This window comes from Gymnogyps californianus, chromosome 3, assembly GCF_018139145.2.
Source record: "Gymnogyps californianus isolate 813 chromosome 3, ASM1813914v2, whole genome shotgun sequence".
In the NCBI taxonomy this organism is placed as follows: domain Eukaryota; kingdom Metazoa; phylum Chordata; class Aves; order Accipitriformes; family Cathartidae; genus Gymnogyps; species Gymnogyps californianus.
This window is the reverse complement of record NC_059473.1, coordinates 53,316,096-53,333,160: the sequence shown is the minus strand read 5'-3', so window position 1 is coordinate 53,333,160 and position 17,065 is coordinate 53,316,096. Positions and strand designations below refer to the sequence as shown.

General features: G+C 42.5%; 1 protein-coding gene across 2 annotated transcripts in view; it reads right to left on the bottom strand.

The window, feature by feature from the left end:
• UTRN (utrophin) overlaps nt 1–17,065 on the bottom strand; it is a 394,556-nt gene that overhangs the window by 321,828 nt on the left and 55,663 nt on the right. For both annotated transcript variants that reach the window (XM_050894491.1, XM_050894492.1), the window contains exon 2: nt 12,406–12,467. In XM_050894491.1, coding sequence (XP_050750448.1) covers nt 12,406–12,467 — 62 coding nt within the window. The remainder of the gene's footprint in view (nt 1–12,405; nt 12,468–17,065) is intronic.

Here is a 17,065-nt window from a genome sequence, read left to right as displayed (position 1 = left end):
TGCTGGCCATGCTTCTTTTTATGCAGCCCAGGATATGGGTGGCTTTCTGGGCTACAAGTGCACATTGCCATCTCATGTCTGATTTTTCATCCACCAGTATCTCCAAGTCCTTCTCCGCAGCGCTGCTCTCAATCCATTCATCTCCCAGTCCGTACTGATATTGGGGATTGCCCTGACGCCAGTGCAGGACCTTGTACTTGGCCTTGCTGAACTTAATGAGGTTCACATGGGCCCACTCCTCAAGCCTGTCAAGGTCTTTCCGGATGGCACCCTTTCCCTCTTGCGAATCAACTGCACCGCTCAGCATGGTGTCATCTGCAAACTTGCTGAGGGCGCGCTCAAACCCACTGCATGTCATTGATGAAGATATTGAACACTATGGGTCGCAATACGGACCCCTGAGGGACACCACTTGTTACTGATCTCCATTTGGACGTTGAGCAGTTGACTGCAACTCTTTGGATGCAGCCATCCAGCCAATTCCTTATCCATCTAACAGTCCATTCATCAAACCCATCTCTCGCCAATTTAGTGACAAGGATGTTGTGGGAGACAGTATCAAAGGCCTTACAGAAGTAAAGCCTTTATAACTATATAATTAATTACAGTTATATAATTAAAACAATGCACACATGTATAACAGACTGACAACACCAAAACTGAGAATGCTATAGCTATATATCCTCAATAAATTTGTTGCCTTAGGTCCAAAAGTTTAAAAAAAAAAAAAAAAGGATTTGGATCTGCTGAAAAAGCAGAAAGATGCCTCATTTAATACAGCGCAACAAGGGTGCTGAGAGCATACAGCCTTCTTTATTTCCCATCCCCTCACTTCACATGCATGAAAACAAGCTGAATGACTTCCTACTTTCAGTCATTCATTTCAACAGGTCATGGAACATTCCAGCCCTACACAGTGTGCCCTGCTGTGATGGTGGAAATAATTCAGATTTGCTTTCTCAGGAGAATGGTTTTTCCATTTCATTGGCCATCAGAGCACCACATCTTGCTGTCAGTTTAAAGAGTCAGCAGAAGAGTATTAAATTATTTCTGCAATCTAAGCTACTCCTTCCTGGTTTATTAAAGTATCCACTATCCTCAAAACAATGACACAGCACATGCAAAGCCTCTGTATTTAGTGAAGTCTAGCAAAATGCTCTCTATGGGAAGGAAGTCAGTTCACAGGAAACACTTCTACAGGTGCAGGGTGACTGAAGTTGGCTATGAAAGGGCTGCAGCACCCACCCTGCCAAGCCCATCGCCATCTCCACTGCAGCACATCTGTCAGGAAGGCTGGAAACCCGCTCCTCCAGCTTCCCACGCCCACCTGAGGGACATGCAGGCACCTGGTGGCAGCGGCCACCCAGGCAGCCCCAGCTGTCCCACCAGGGCACAGAGCCAGCCCACAGCACTGCTGTCGCAATGGGAGCGGAGACTGTGCAGGCGCTGCACCCTCCTCTGCTCACACTGCCGCCTCCCACCCATGCATTTTCCTTACACCTGGACACACATTTCCACACAGGATCTGCTATCTGAGCCACATGGTCTGCAATCAGGAACATCACTGCTCTGTCCTCCAGTGCACAGTGCAGCTGGATGCTGCCCGGCTTTCCTGGGATGCAGTCAGATAGCAACCCGCTGTGCTTCAGGAAGTCTTTTACTTTCCTTCTCCAGACAGAGCAGCTATGTATCCCAGCTTCTGACAGCTGTATGACTCGTAAAGTTTATTAAGCTTAGAAAGGAGCTGGAAAATAATTTTATAAAATAGCAGCACAAGGGATGGTCCCATACATCCACTTCCCAAGAGAAGACAAGGAAAAGCTCTGGGGCAATGCTGGCAGAAGCTACACATGCCCTCCTGCACCAGACACGGGCCAGCTCAGAGCCAGGCCAGGCTGCTACCATCACCACCATCTCCTTGTGAGAAAACAGATGTAAAGCCCCATCTCTGTGCCTATAGGACCCACCACTGAGCCTAGTGGGGGAGGCTGCTGCGGCAGTGCAGAGGCAATCTGGGAACCACAATACATGACCACTGAGGCTGGACCTGTGCTTCTAATCAGGGAGCCTAATCCGAACCAAGTTCCAGCGGGGCCAGGAGCACTCCGAGCCCTGCTTCCTGGTTCTGACCCACCACCCTGACTCCCACCATGGGGCATCTGACAAGCCCATGGAGACAGCACTGCGCCGAGCCACACTGGGGTGGAGCAAGCAGCCCTGGGACCAGCTCTGTGCTGGGGCAGACTGGCATGCTGCAGCGAGAGCTGGGGCTCTGTGGGAGGGCAGAAGTCCTCTCCCACGCTACAGGGTAAGGCATGGGGCTCTGCAGATTGCTTCCCCCGCCATCCCTGCCCCCACACATACCACTCACTGCTAACCTCCAGAAAGCAATCTGGCCTTCTGAAAAAAGTCTGTACCCACAGATACACACACACAAATAAATATACATATCTGCAGTATATAAAAAGCATATGTATCTCTCTCTGTACAGTCCTGCCTGGTATACAGTATGCTAAGCCAATCTAAATTTCTCCTTTTCAGAACCGACAATATTTTACTCACTTTCTACATACTTAAAGACTATAGAAGTACAAAGCAGTTCAGCCTCCGCCAGCATCCCGTAAGGAGAAGCAGTCCATCACTGAGCATAATGGATCAAGAAATTTAAGTATTTGCCTTATAAGAGTGACAGTGACAAACCATACTGAGCCCTTCAGCAAGGGCAAATGGCTAGCCACGGTTGCATTTGTAAGTACTTAAGGAGCAGCCTACATTGTGCTAAGCACTGTACAAATACAAGGCAGATAATGGGTCCTTTCTCAAAGACAAAATAGGGTCTGGTTTATACTACAAAGATAGTATAAAGGACAGGCAGGGACACAGTGCGTACCAGGAGAACTGTGCCAGTTCAGGGTGTAAAACATTCACATCCCCCTCACTGAACACTTCTATCAGTTAACAGAAGGTAGTTTTTCTCAGCTTTGCCTATGTTTGCTGTGACAGCAAAAAAACACTGGCAGAAACCTCTTTCCCTCAGCCTGCCCGAGAGGGCTCTGCCAGCAGAGCTGCACACACAGAGTTGCTGTAGCAGAGACAAGGGCTTGATAAGACAGACAAAAAGAACATAATTAACAGACTTAACTTAGAAAGAGGCCATGTTGGTTCCCCAATGCTTTGAACTGGCACTGACAGCAGGAAAGGAGCCGATTCACTTCAACAGGGGCTGGCGTAAGGGAAAGGAAGAGGGAAGAGTAAAGGCAAAAGGAAGGCAGAGCAACAGAAAGGAAAGTAGAGGAAAGCTGGAGACAGTACATAAGCTGGGGCTAGGCCTGCTTGTGCTCCTATAGACTTTGTGTGGTGACACATTTGTTATCCACCACAGGGCTCGTGCACAAGGATCAGAACCAGATCCAATCCACCATGTTACATTTATTCCAACAAACATTTTGGTGCCAGCCTTTGTGCTAACATGAGTAGGGGAGGGAAGACACAAAGACGAACTTTCACTAGTTATCCACAGCACATAACACTTTTTCTGTCAATTCATCTCTCATGGGGCGGGAGCAGCTTCTGAATGATCTTTGAGCTGGAGACCAGATGCTAGCCCTACATGGCAAGACCAGTCACTATGGGCATCAGCTTTACATGTTCCAGCAAGACACTGGCACCATTTGGGAAGGAAAGCCCACACGCAGTGATCTCCTCCTCGCAGCAGCTGCCTTCACATGCCTGTTGGCCATCGTTCAGCCCCTCTACCTGGATCAGGTTTAAGAGCGTGACTCACACTTCCTTGTGTGCATCTAGGATTACTTGCAAAGAAGGGTCATCCAGGCCAGCCAATATGACTGTGCAGAAATCATTCCTTCTCTTTGCCAGAAAGCGTTCCCAGGAAATAGAGGAAGATATAAACAAAATCCAGACTGGATTTTTTTTAACAGTCATCCAATGCTACTGACAGTAGAAAGACCAGTTATCAACATTTACAGTTTGTTCTACTGAAGCCACACACAGCTGCAAGGCAATCTTCCTTGAATACATTTTACAGTAGAACATTCTTAACTATCCCTTTATTACTAATGGGGAACTGTATCAAATTGAGCCAAGTTACAGACAATTAAAGGGAGTTACAAATTCTCAGTAAGACAAAGCCTTTTTTTTTTAAAACACAAGCTATTATTTATCATTTTATCACAGCTATTTATGCTCTTTGCATATTGTTCTTGAACATGAAATTATATGCAAAGTGAACTGTTAAAGAAGTTTTAATATCTATCTAGTTTAACTAGAAACATGCAGGTTTCTCTTATGTCATCACTTACCTGCAGGAGAGAATTTACATGTTCTTTAAATCAATAATTATTGAAGCTACATTATTAGACCTAACTCTTTTCCAATAAATGAATGCCAAAGATATTTGAAAGTAAGAGATAAGCCACCTCTATTTCACATCCTCCTCAGTGATACTGATTGAGAGCTCTTAGTGACGACATTAAAACCAGGATGAAAGGTCCTCTCAGTTTCATAGTAATGCATGCTGGCTGTCACCGGGGAAGGAACGCATATTGTAAAAGCATATGTATGACCCTCACCAGCCACCAAGGGAACGCAGCAGACTAGTTCTGGCTGCTCAGAGCAGTGCTTGGAAAAGCCCTAGTTGCCATTTAGATCATCTGCCACCTCAGAAACACCAAAACACCCTGAAAGGATATAGGAAGCAGTACATCTTGATTTTCCATCAGATTCTTCTGATCTTCCAATGTCACTTATATGACAGTCAGAGTTGTCTTTTGTTAATTATTTTTAACCAACAGATGACTGTTTTTAACATCTAATAAGAAGCTCAGTAAATAGGTCAAAATAATAGTAGAGTTGCAAAGACCTCTTTCCCCTTTTTCTTGAGAAGGGGGAACTATTGAACAGGTTGGGTGCTTAAACTAGAACACGAACCAGTCATAATGTTCAAGTACATTCCTAGGGAACTCATGGTAACCGCCTACCCAGTTTAAATTCAATTACAAACAACACAAGGAGTAAGAACTACACTTTATCATCACCAATACAGAGTAAGAAACATGTCAAGTGCTGCTACATCATGAAGCCAGTACATGGGAACTCAATGTGGGAAACAATTCAGAAAGCAAAAAGGTCATTGCAAAAAGTAAACAACTGTGTCAACCAATAATCTTGCCAATTTCTAATTTAAGACCATAGTCATTGTTTACAGAAGTATTTTTGTTAAAACGTGATACTTTTTTTCCATTCTCCTTCCACTGATGTGCAGGAGTTACAGGACAGCACACAAATACTAGCTATACTGACACAGATGTATTTTAGTTGAGTATGCTCTACTCAATGCTGAATATGCCTGAGTAGTTGCAGCATCACTACACGACACTAATACCAAAACTATGAATCCAAATACCAAGTAAAAAAATAAATAATAAAAAGTTACAATCACAGGAGGAAAACACCTTATAGACTGAATTAAATATCACTACTGGTGCTTGAAAATAAAATAATTACAAGCAACTAAATAGCTATTTAAAACTCCAGACTAACAAGGGAAAAAAAGAGTCATCACTGAAATATGCTGGAAAGTTTGCTTCTACTAGATGACAGACATGTTTAAGGAGCAGCAAAGCTGAAAAGCTAAAGAGAGCTCAGTCCACAGAACACCTGAAATACTTGACTGACATGATAGGAGGAGGGAAAACAAAAGCAAATATTAGACATAGCAAGGCAGCAAAACAAACACAAGACATCAGCATCTTTTTTTCTCCTCAGTGTATCTATTAATGCATTTACATAAGCTTATGTTATTATAATATGTTTAATGTAACAGTACTAACCTCAGCTTGCAATTAAGCCTCATTATGTATCACTACCAGCAGCGGCAGTTGGGACCTTACTTCTTATCACTGTCAGTTACTTCTCCTGTAAGACTGGAAGGTTACATTTTTCTTTTCTTTTTTCCCCCCACTCCCCCCCCCTCCTTTTTTTTTAAAAAAAAAAAAAGCCATCTAACTTCAGATTGTAACTTGGTTCCTTAAAAGAGAAAAAATTCCTGCTGACCAGGTTGACTATTGTTCTCATTAGTGATTAAAAGGTAAAGGGATACCCGTTCAGGATTTGCTTCAGTGCCTCTACCAGGTTCAGCTCTAGGGCCTGAGGTCACACAGATACACAAAGACTCCAACAACCGGGATGATAACCAAGACCATGAATCAGTGTCAAACGCTATCCCAAAGCCCAGAGTATTAACCAAATCAGCAATAATTACAGTCCATATCACTATACCAAGCTTTGAAATCCAGCAAGAGAGATGCTGCCCACACTCTGTTCTTAGAGCGGAAAACAGCAGCAGTTGAGAGGAGGGCAGAAAACTGGCAATTCTCATGCTGTAGCTAAATCTGGGAGAGATCGTGAATTGCTATGTATTATTGCTTTTTGCTATAAATTAGTCATCCTTACCATATCTCATAACCTATTAGAGAAGAAAACATTTATTTTCCTGCATCTTGGTTAATTCACATCCTATTGGACCTCTTCTCAGAAGGAGGGATTAAGTAATCCAGTTAAGAAAAAAAGTAGACTAAAAATTGAATTTTTGAAGGCCAGTTCATACAAACACTGATTCTTTTCCACCCAGGTTGTTCCTCAGGCTAAGGCCAAATTTTTTATAAGCTTTGGCTATCTTTGAGTGAAGTTACATTTTACAGTTTAATTCAGCAGTGGAAAACAGCAGGAGCAATTAGACTGGAGCAGTCTAATTTTACCAGCAGCCAAGTATTTCCCTGCTTGTGCCACAAAAGCTGAACTGGAAAAAGGACTACAGATCATCTTAGGTGATGTCTCCTTGGACAGATAAAATTGCCTAATCAATCTTTTTGATCTCTCTTCTTGCATGACTAATACATTAAACTCCACAATTCTCCTTCCCCAAAAAAATCCCTTCTGAAATGTCTTTGGCCTCAGGTATCTCAGGTCATGTGAAATTAATTCTCTTGAATAGGTATGCTTTTGTCTTTAAAAAAGATTTATCACATTTGTTAAGAGTCAGCAGTGGAGCAGCAAAATGTCTTCAGAAGTATGGGGTCTGACATTTACTATTATGGTAAAACAACCCTTAGAGGAAAGGAGAAAATTAAGGAGCAAAAATGGTGGAAAAGATCTACACAGCACACCACCTAGAAAGTCAGGTAAGACTGCAGTTAGCAAATGAATTAGTGCCTGGTATAATGAGGGAGGGACTGTTTCAGTTTTAAGATGCATATAAAGCCATCACATCACAAAGCACTCCAAGTACAGCTCACCAGTTTGCCTACTGCCCTGTCTTCTCTCATCTTTACATTATTTGGTGTCCTTCCAGGGGAAGGGACCCATCAGAGGAAATGCAGAGGAGCCCCAGCACCAAGCATTTGCCTTCTCACAGGCTAACCTGGAGCTCAGCCCTGGAGGACACAGTCCGCTCCCAAGCTGCACCTCAGCCTCTTCTTTGCTCTTTAACCCTAAACTGAAACGCATTTTGGAAGACCACAGAGCAGGAGAGAGCTTAAGATGCTGTAAAAGCATGGGAGGTCTGGCTTCACCCACACTGGCAGGTCCTAGCTCCAAGCCCTGCCAGTGCTGCAGCTGCTGGCCAATGCAGATGTCAGGGCACCAGCACAGGACCTGGAGGATCAGGATCATGGAAATACATGCAACAAGAACACTGCAAATGCAGAAATAAGACTGTATGAGGCTTCTGTACATAAGAAGAATGAAATTGAGAGCTTGGATTGGAAAGAGATGGGAGTACATGACAAAAAGGGAAGGGAAGCACAGCTCTCAGGCATGCAAGGACTTTGAACGCAATTCCTGACACCTTGGAACAATGCCCCCAGCTGGCTCCATTCAACAGCCATCATACCCAAGACTTATGACTGTGGGGACAGGGAAATCCAGTGTCATTTTTCACTGCATACCGCAAACATCTCAGGGGTTTTATGTTCTTTTTGCAGACCACAACCTTCCTAGCAATAAAGCGTTTTTGCCATCCCTGTGGGAAAACTTTCCAAATGTAATGAAGGCACCATTCTTTGGGGAAAAGGAAGAGCCTCAGTTTGCCCATCTGTGAACTTCCTCTAGAGTGACAGCACTAAGTTCCGACAGGCTGTGACAGATCTGACTCCATGGGTCTAAATTAAGAGTTAGGGCATCATGTTTCTTGCACCGACTCTGGGTCCTACCGGCCAAGTTCAGGAATAGTGGAAGAGGAGAGTAACCAATCTGAAAGCAAACTTGGAAGAGTACCACCTTGGAAAAGGGGAACACGAAAGCCAGCAAAGACTGACTCCTGCAAGGAGATACAGAGAGGGCAAGGGCAGGACTGCTTAGACAGAGATGCAAAAATAGGACCGACCACACAAGCATCAAATCCTGTAAGGGCTGGGAAGGTGAGGAGATGTAGAGTGGGAGAAGGAGAAAGGAAGAACAGACAGAGCAGGTCTGGAGCTTTAAAAAGAAAAACTAGGTCTTGCTGGGTAAGCAACTAAGTGACAAAGACAGAAGTGGGAATGAAATAGGCAGGGTGATTGAAACTCCAGATTTGCCAGGATTTGCTGGGCAGGCAAGCTTTCCGACACAAGAGGGTGTAATAGTAAGGGGGGGGGGGGGGGGGGGCAGGAAACAGGGTCAGAAAGTAGGAGTAAAGGAAGAAAATAGGGCAGAAAAAAACTGTACTTGCAGGGTCTAAAGTGGGACACAAGACTCCTGAATCCCTCAACGTGCCTATCAAGTTTTCTAGAAACCTTCTAGAGTTGCGCATGCGAGTATCCAGCCACTATGCTATGTAATTATCAGCTGAAGCATCAGAGGTCTGTACGATGGATCTAAAAGTCCCAAAGTCCCAGGCATGCCTGCTGATATGCCATGCAAATAGATACATATTGAAACTATTTAGAAGTTTGGAAAAGTCAAAACTAGAGTTGATTGCAAAATCTTTGTTCACTCCCCTTTTACCTATGTGTAACAAATAATATATGGTTAATGGAGCAGTAAGTTATCCTGTGGACCTGAATTCAAACTCTACTTTTAGCCAAGAGGTCCCCTGTAACTAATAAGAATCATTTAAAGCACAATTTTACAGGTAATCGCTAACTATGTTCCAGATTAAGAGACTTCCTTAGATCATTAAGCCCAGTCCTTGCTGACACAGGCATCATCTTCTTGAAGTCCCTTCTCTATGCTGATCAAGCTCTATCTGAAAACCAACTAGATATTTTAGATGGTTTGCTTGAGTTTGCAGAAGAGATGAACTCTCTGAGCTCTGTCATAAAACACAACAAGAGCTCTGGTTTATATGAAGATATTACAGAAATGTCAAATCCTCTGAATAATCTAACCAAAGTCTCAGATTGGGCACTTAAAATTAGTAGCTACTTCTGATATTAACCTTTATTTGCAGCGACCGTAAACACAGAAGATAGTACTCTTGCATTGCAGAAAGGTGTTCTGAAAAATATATCCATTAATACTTATGAACTGGTCAGTATTAATGAAAAAATATAGAAAGGGATAAAGAGATAGAAAAAAGGATAGAAAACACAATTCTACAGACTTTGAAGAGCATACATTAACTATGCATACAACTAGATGCCTTAATTGGTAGGCTATGCCACAGGGAAACAGCTAAATCTGACTCTTGAAATTAGACTGGACAGAGCAATGGAAAAAACATACAACAAGGAAAAACATCACAAGGCTTAATATAAAGATATGCTGAAATGCTCTGTATCAATATCTATTTGAATGCAAACTTCCCTGTTGGTTAAAGCTTGGTAAAATAGACGATTTATCTAACAATTTCTATTCCCTTTAATTTTAACAACACACCCTTCCTACACAACCATCATAGGCTTGTGAGTTGTAGTTCATATGGCTCTGCTAAGGTAAAGATTTCTACAGCAACCACTGAGGCTTGGCTGAGTACATTTACTGAACTTAAGACTCAATCCGCTTTAAATGTGCTTGTGCCTTCGTTTCAAAAAATACGTGCAAATAAGATGCATTTTGTTCTAGCACAGTTCAAATGAAGAGCACAAACACAAGTTACTGTACTGTGAACTAGAGCAAGAACTTGTATCTCACCAAATAGGTGCCCAAAGCAGATATGGGTACCTCATAGCATACTTGAGATACTTACTGTGTTTCACTATCTACTTATTCTCTGATGAGAGAAGGGAGACATTGCTCTCTTTCTAGATCTTTTATAAAACCCTATTGAATTGATTTAAATCAAGTTCAGCAATTTTGAGTACATTGTGCAATTACCATTTCAGGATTTTTGTATGCCAAACTCATTTATAGAGGCTCAGCTGCTTACTTTTTATTTGTGTGTTTAAATGAAGGGCAACTACAATATAATGTGGAAGGACAAGTAAAATTATTGGAGTGACCTTTGCAATTCCATACAAAATTCCTCAGTTACCATTTTGTTTTCTGCAATGTAAGTCAGATGACATTTATCCAGCCTCTAAAAATCTCTCTATCCTACTAAGCAGCTGAATCAATCTAGTTCACAGAAAAGGAATTTTAAACAACCCAAATGACTTGGTAAATGCAAAAACTTCAATAAGACTGAAATCAGCCTCTCTACATTTTCAAGGCACAGTTGAAACTAGACTTTCTTACATGAGGTGACTTCTACTTAACACCAGCAATTTCCTTGCAATCTGAACATGCCAGTCTTCATAAATCTGCATCTTCTCATGGCAAAGTAGCCATGCTCAAGTTTGCATTGGACATGCAGTAGTCAGGAGTATGTCCTTTTATACGAGTCTCTTTAATCATTAACATGGCTTTCATAGCTTCAGGTGGTTTAATGGGCCATGAAGTTACAGAGTTACTTGAAATCCAACCAGTATCTGACCATACCCTGCAGTAGGGAAATCCAGGAGCTAAGCAGGATCTGTCTGAATATACAGTATAAAAGGAAAAGCTACTTTATAAAATATATCCATGGGTGTACAAGTATAAAGACTGAAAACAATTTTACCTATTTCAATACAATGTCCATAACACATACAACCAAGTCACATAGCACATTCTCAGTATCACTGTCATTTCCGTGTTCATGCCATCTTTATGCCAGGTTAAGCCTCTACAAACAGGCCTTCCTTTCTCACCATGTTTTCACTCCCTACATGATCCTGCTCTGCCTAACCCTCCTCTCGCAGGACGGTCTTTCCTCTCAGCAGCAGTCAAAAGCTGAGTGTAGAGCAACCAGTTATGCGTACACACTCCTCCCCTAAAGAGCAAACTAGCCAAGAATTCATTGGATGAAGAGTGTAGGATATCAGCTTTCAACCAAAACAAACCTAAGCCAAAGTGAATCAACCAAGGCCACAAGCCTTGCATTGCCCAGTGTCCTGTTGCACAGGAAGGGAAGGAAGGCAAAAATTTCTTACATTGCTGACCAAGAATTTCAGAAGGGCAGCGCTCCAGAGGCTATAGCACCGTCACTGCTTTATTTAAAAAGAGAAACAAACCAAACCCGCCCCCCTCCCCCCCTTCCTTCTATATTTACATCTACTTTCAGGATGTCCCTTTTCATTAACAGGGTGCAAACTAGTAGTTATCCCACTTGCAGCACCATACTGGCTAGAAAAAAACATGAGTTTTCTCCGATAATAGCCCAGGTTCCTTCACATACTCAAACTATAAAGTAGGGAAACTTCCCACAGCCACCACGCTCCTTGGCAAAGTGTCTTTTTTCCACTATCAGCAGAACAGCATAAAAAGCAGGCTTTAAAAAGCATCCTAAAGCAACCACCACTTCCTTTCTCATCCCAAAACACAAAACAAGATCTTCAGTAAGTTTCAAGTCAGTAAAGAGAATTAAAACAAGAAACATACAGCATGAGCGCTGAGGAAAATTCAAAGTGACCAAGTAATTATACAAAATTTCACAGTCAAGACTCAAGTAGCAACACTAGGTGGCTTCAACTGGAGGTTTGCAGAGTATTTTGGATGAGTAAAGCTGACTCAGCAGCACTGAGAGTAAACAGTGACTAAGGTTCAAAATCTGCTGTAATGCACTCAGAAAACTGCATGTAGAAACAAACTGTATAAAATAAGAGGACCAAAACCCAAACAGACACCATCATGCAAATAACTGTATTGTAATCTATTAACAAATAGAATCTTTCATTTTTTTTCTTAAACAAGACATGTAGTATCAAGTGTTTATGTGCATGGGGAAACAGAGAGGAAACAAACATTACAGTATTTTATCTGTTTTCATTACACATTTTGACACATTTTACTAGGAGTATTCTACAAGAGTAAGAGCAAAGTATATTTAACCACTATTGTTCTAAACAGTAAATCGAACATAATAAAATAGTACTTTCAACCCAACATTACCTTGGAAAACCGAGCATTTATCCATTTTGTAAAGGTCTTTTTCTGTACATCATTGTGTTCATCTGGAGAGAGAAAACAAGAAAAAAAACAATGAGTGAAAATGCATTCTTCTTAATCCTAGATTGCTCAAAACAGGTCATATTAAACACTATCCTGACTCAGTGGGAGAATTTTTTGCCTAATCTGTCAATAAAGCTGTTCAAACCTCTGCAAGGCTTTGGTACTTGCAGAGCCACACAAATGTTTCAACTTTGCTAGCAACCACAGCAGCTCCTGTGCATTAGAATCAGCCTCACAGCACCTCCTGGGCAGCATACCAATGCATTAAATTCACAGGCATCCCACCTGGTGAAAAGCAACCTATGAAACCTTGGGCTTTTAATCAGACTTTGTCAACACCTTTTGCCTGGATGCATTACTCCAAAAGCTGCTGAGGTCCTTATTCAAGCTTCTGATGCAGATAATAGCCTCCTTCAGTACACAGCACAGCAACTGCAGTAGCAAAGCTGCTGGAATAACCCTTGAAGCACTTGCATCCTTACTCACCCTCAGCCTGGTTTCACATCTGGGTTAGGAACCATGTTAGTGATCAGTCACAGTCAAGATCAGCAAGCGTGACAAGGGCTCAGCAGCCCTTCCCTTCAGATGCCCCTACTGGTGTGGCACCTAAGTACCACCACCTAGGGTCCAGGAGACAGCCAGAAGGACCCAGCAGGACAAGGAGGAAGGACAGGCGAGCACCTACAGGTCAAGGCAGAGGGAGGAGCAGTGGCCTCCAGCTGTGCAGAGAGAAGATAGCCTTCCAGGTTAAGGAAGCCATTTGGGAGTCACCTGCAGTTTTACAGAGTGTGTCCCACTAAACCAGGCTGAGTCACCTCCAGCACAGCTGTGCCCGTATCACAGGACACCTCTTGGGTACATTGCACTGAGCAGTGCTAAGGGCATGACTATGCCTCATCACCTGCAATTAAATGACAGTGAATTACCTGTGGACAACAGACCAGGCAAAGGAACTCGGCCCACCATGGATTTTCAGGCCTGCTTGCTGTAGCCAAGAAGAAAAGACACACATGCAGCCTGTGAAAGGCTTTAACCTCCAAATCCACACAGCAGACCACAGCCAAGGCAGGCAGTGCCTTCCACCAGGCACACTCAGCTTGACAGCTGCAGCCCAGATCATAATCTCCAAGAGGCCTTCAAGACTCCACGAGCTTCTTGACAGACCAGCCTCAAGATACACTTCAGGCGCCCACAGAATGCCGCTGCCTGGGCTGCTCTCTTGCAGAACCTCTTGGTGGCAGCTGGCACCGATTTTTGCAAGCCCCTTACCACAACAAAGCATGCCACCACGGTGTTCAGACCATCTGTCCCTGCACTAGGGTGAAGCCAAAGAAGAAACTGGATTGAAACTCAAATGTTCCACTTCATGAAATCATGAAAAGGAAAGAAAAAATTACACAGTCTGAAAAGAGATCAGATTATGATTAAAAGGCACCACTTAAAAGGTCATATGCCTCAGCAGCAGTTGAGACTGTTGTACAGTGAAGTTTTACCTAAAAAATCCAGATGTTTATTAAAAATAAAAAAAAAAATCACAGAATACTACCAGAAGATTCCTTAGGTAGATGACCTCAAAATTTCTTGTTTCTGGCCCAACATGCATCTGAAACTGATGCCATTCATGTCTAATATATCTAGCCATAAATCTGTTACACACAGGCTACTGGAGCAGTGGAACAAATGACCAGGTGTTTTTTACCTAACAGACATGAACAAGGAATAGCGGCTACGGCTCAGTCCAGACAAGAAAAGTCGTCACATTGGTAAGAAATAAGATGTCATGACAGTTAAAAGTCTTAATAAGTTTTATGAGAATGCTCATATTGATTTAAAATAAAGCCTCAGTTCTGGGCTCCTTTTAGACTACAGCTGAAAAACTTGCTTAGGGCACGCCAAAGAGTGCACATCTGCTGCAACACAGCAGCCAGCAGCCATTGTTTCACCCTTCTGTGCCTCTCCTCTTTGCCATCTAAAGCTGATTCAACACAGCCTACTCAGTTGCACCTCAAGCTCAACCAGAAATTAAAGATAGCCCAATGCAGAAAAAGATTTTTCTGAAAGAGCTTCAAGATACCTACAGTGCATGCACAGCAGGCCATGCTTAAAACAGCTCATTGAAATTCAAGGTATTGTTCTGGGGGAATACAATTACCTAAAAGACCTCATTAACCCTTCTCTCTTTCCCCAGTGAAATAGAGCGCCTTGCCATCAAAGACAGATAGGATCTACCAGCAGGATACTCAGTGCCAGGTACCCATCTCACAGGAGACTGACAGGGCCAAGATTTAAACTCCAAATATACTGAATATATTTACTCAATTTTTTCCCTCCAAGTTTTGTTTGGGGTTTTTTTGGTTTGTTTGGTTTTTTTTTTAAGGAGGCAGGAATGGACTAGGTTAACTGCCGCTGTTGGAACAAAAAGCAAGCTTTGTACAAAACTCAATCCCAGACTCTGTCCAACTCTGATAACGTTTTCCATTTACATTAATTGCAAATACTATTTGTATTGAATGTATTGAAATTTAAACATCCTTCTCTCTCTCTAAATATCATTCAGTAACCTCTACCCCTTTTCTGCCAACACCCCCAAGCACATACCTATGTACCAAGATGCTTTCCTAAGGCTCAGTCTGCCTTTTTCCTTCCTTAAGCTTCTGTGAGAATCAAGAGTAACCCCAAAGTTCAAGGTCTCACATTCTTTTAACATGCTTACTCCTTAAGATGATAAAGGCAAAGCACGAAGAGAGGCCAAAAATAGTTGTATTGACTATGTAAAAGGATAACAACAGTTACGAAAAGCATCATGGATTTACAAATCCTTTGCGCTAGGAGCTCTACACACCCCACTGCTGGGGGGCTCAGCCCCTTCACAGGCACACACACAGCAGGAGGTGACAGCTCTTCTCAGCATTACACCAGCTTCAGCCTGCCAGGACTCCATCAGCGGGCCTTGCTCCTACAGCTGCTCCCCCCAGACCTCAGGTCCAGTTTTTGTAAGCACTCCTGCTATGTGTGCTGCAGTAGCGTATGCGACATCTAACAAAAATCCAGCCCCTTTTCCCTCTTTTCAAGAGGAGGGTTTCCTAGGGAGAGAAAAAAAAAAACACCCAACCAAAAAACACATGACTTCAATAAGCACGAACTACTTAGTCTTTAATGATGAAAGAAAGAATACGAATGTATATATCCCTACTACCTCTTCAGTATCAGAGCATCCTTTCTATTTCAGTTAAGCAAGGAATCAGAACCCCCACAACTCCCATCTTCCCAAAACATCCTGCTTAGTTATAAAACCCATAGATGACACTTGCCCAGTCAGACTCTGCTTTCATGTTTGTTTTATAAAAGTCTCTGAAACTAGGGTTTTTTGTAATTGGCCATTATAGCTAGGGTTGTGTCAAGCTTTCTGCTATAAATCTCCGGAAAGATATTTGTAACTGAAATGCTGGTGCCTTGTTAACAACAGTGACAAGTTTTTTTATCCCTCAAATTAATTTTCTTTAGATTCCTATGAGTCTGTGAAGCTAATCCCCGGAGGCTGACATTATGATTCGGATAACAAATTAGCCACATTCAGTCAAAAAACCCAATATTACCATTCAGCAAAGCACATGGTATTCCAGCCAGTCAACTTCTCACACAAGACACTAAAAATGTCAGCAAGTCACAGCCCAGTGAGAAACAAATTCACCAAGTCACTAAAACATTTGTGTTTCCTTTCACACTGCCGCAGCCTGACAATAAAAGCCAAGGACTGACTCGGGGCCAAATTCTGCTTCATCATCTACCGACTGTTTCCTCTGGCCAACATGGCTCTGCCTGCCCTCCAGTCACTTAATGGACTTGTAATGGCCAGTGTCAGAACAGTTTGTTCCTTTAAGAGGAAATAAAAGGAAACGTAAACACACACACACACAAAATTAAACTCTTGTGATGACAACAGAGAAGAAAAGCTTCCTATCCCGGATGCTTGTTTGCTGAAGCCTGTTTCTGTTATACAACATGATGTATGTCCATGCAACTGGAGTACGCTCAAAACAACCGGCTCTTGTGATCAGATGCCCAGCCTGTGTTCTGGCATTCAGTCACCCCCAGGAGCCGCTTTTATAGCTTTACGTACCTCCTCCACCCTCAACATTGTCCCTTAATTTTATTGGGGCACCTTGAAACCACAGTTCAAGTCCAACCTATTACCTTGTGAATATCATGTTCAGGAGCAAAAAGGAATCTAAATGATCTAAAAATAGAGGTAAAAACAAAAGCCTCACTGGATTGCGGTTTGTCCTTTACTCAACCTCTGCTTTGTACTGAGAGCCAGCTTTCTTATTTCCCCAAAACGCATTACATGCTTACATGACAGAACTGTGCTATTTAGTTTTTGAAAGACAAAAGTTATCACACCCAAAACAGCTGGCAGAGCAGCACTATCATTATAGTGCCCTGGAGAAGCGTACAGACTAGATTGGCAAATAAAGTACAGAAATTGCCCAACCATTCTAGCACAAGTTACCAAGGGTCATCTCACATTTTAAGACTGAAATTTGCCTTCCCCACCTAATTATTTAAGTTCTCATTTAAGTTCTCAGCAAAGGAATTTGTA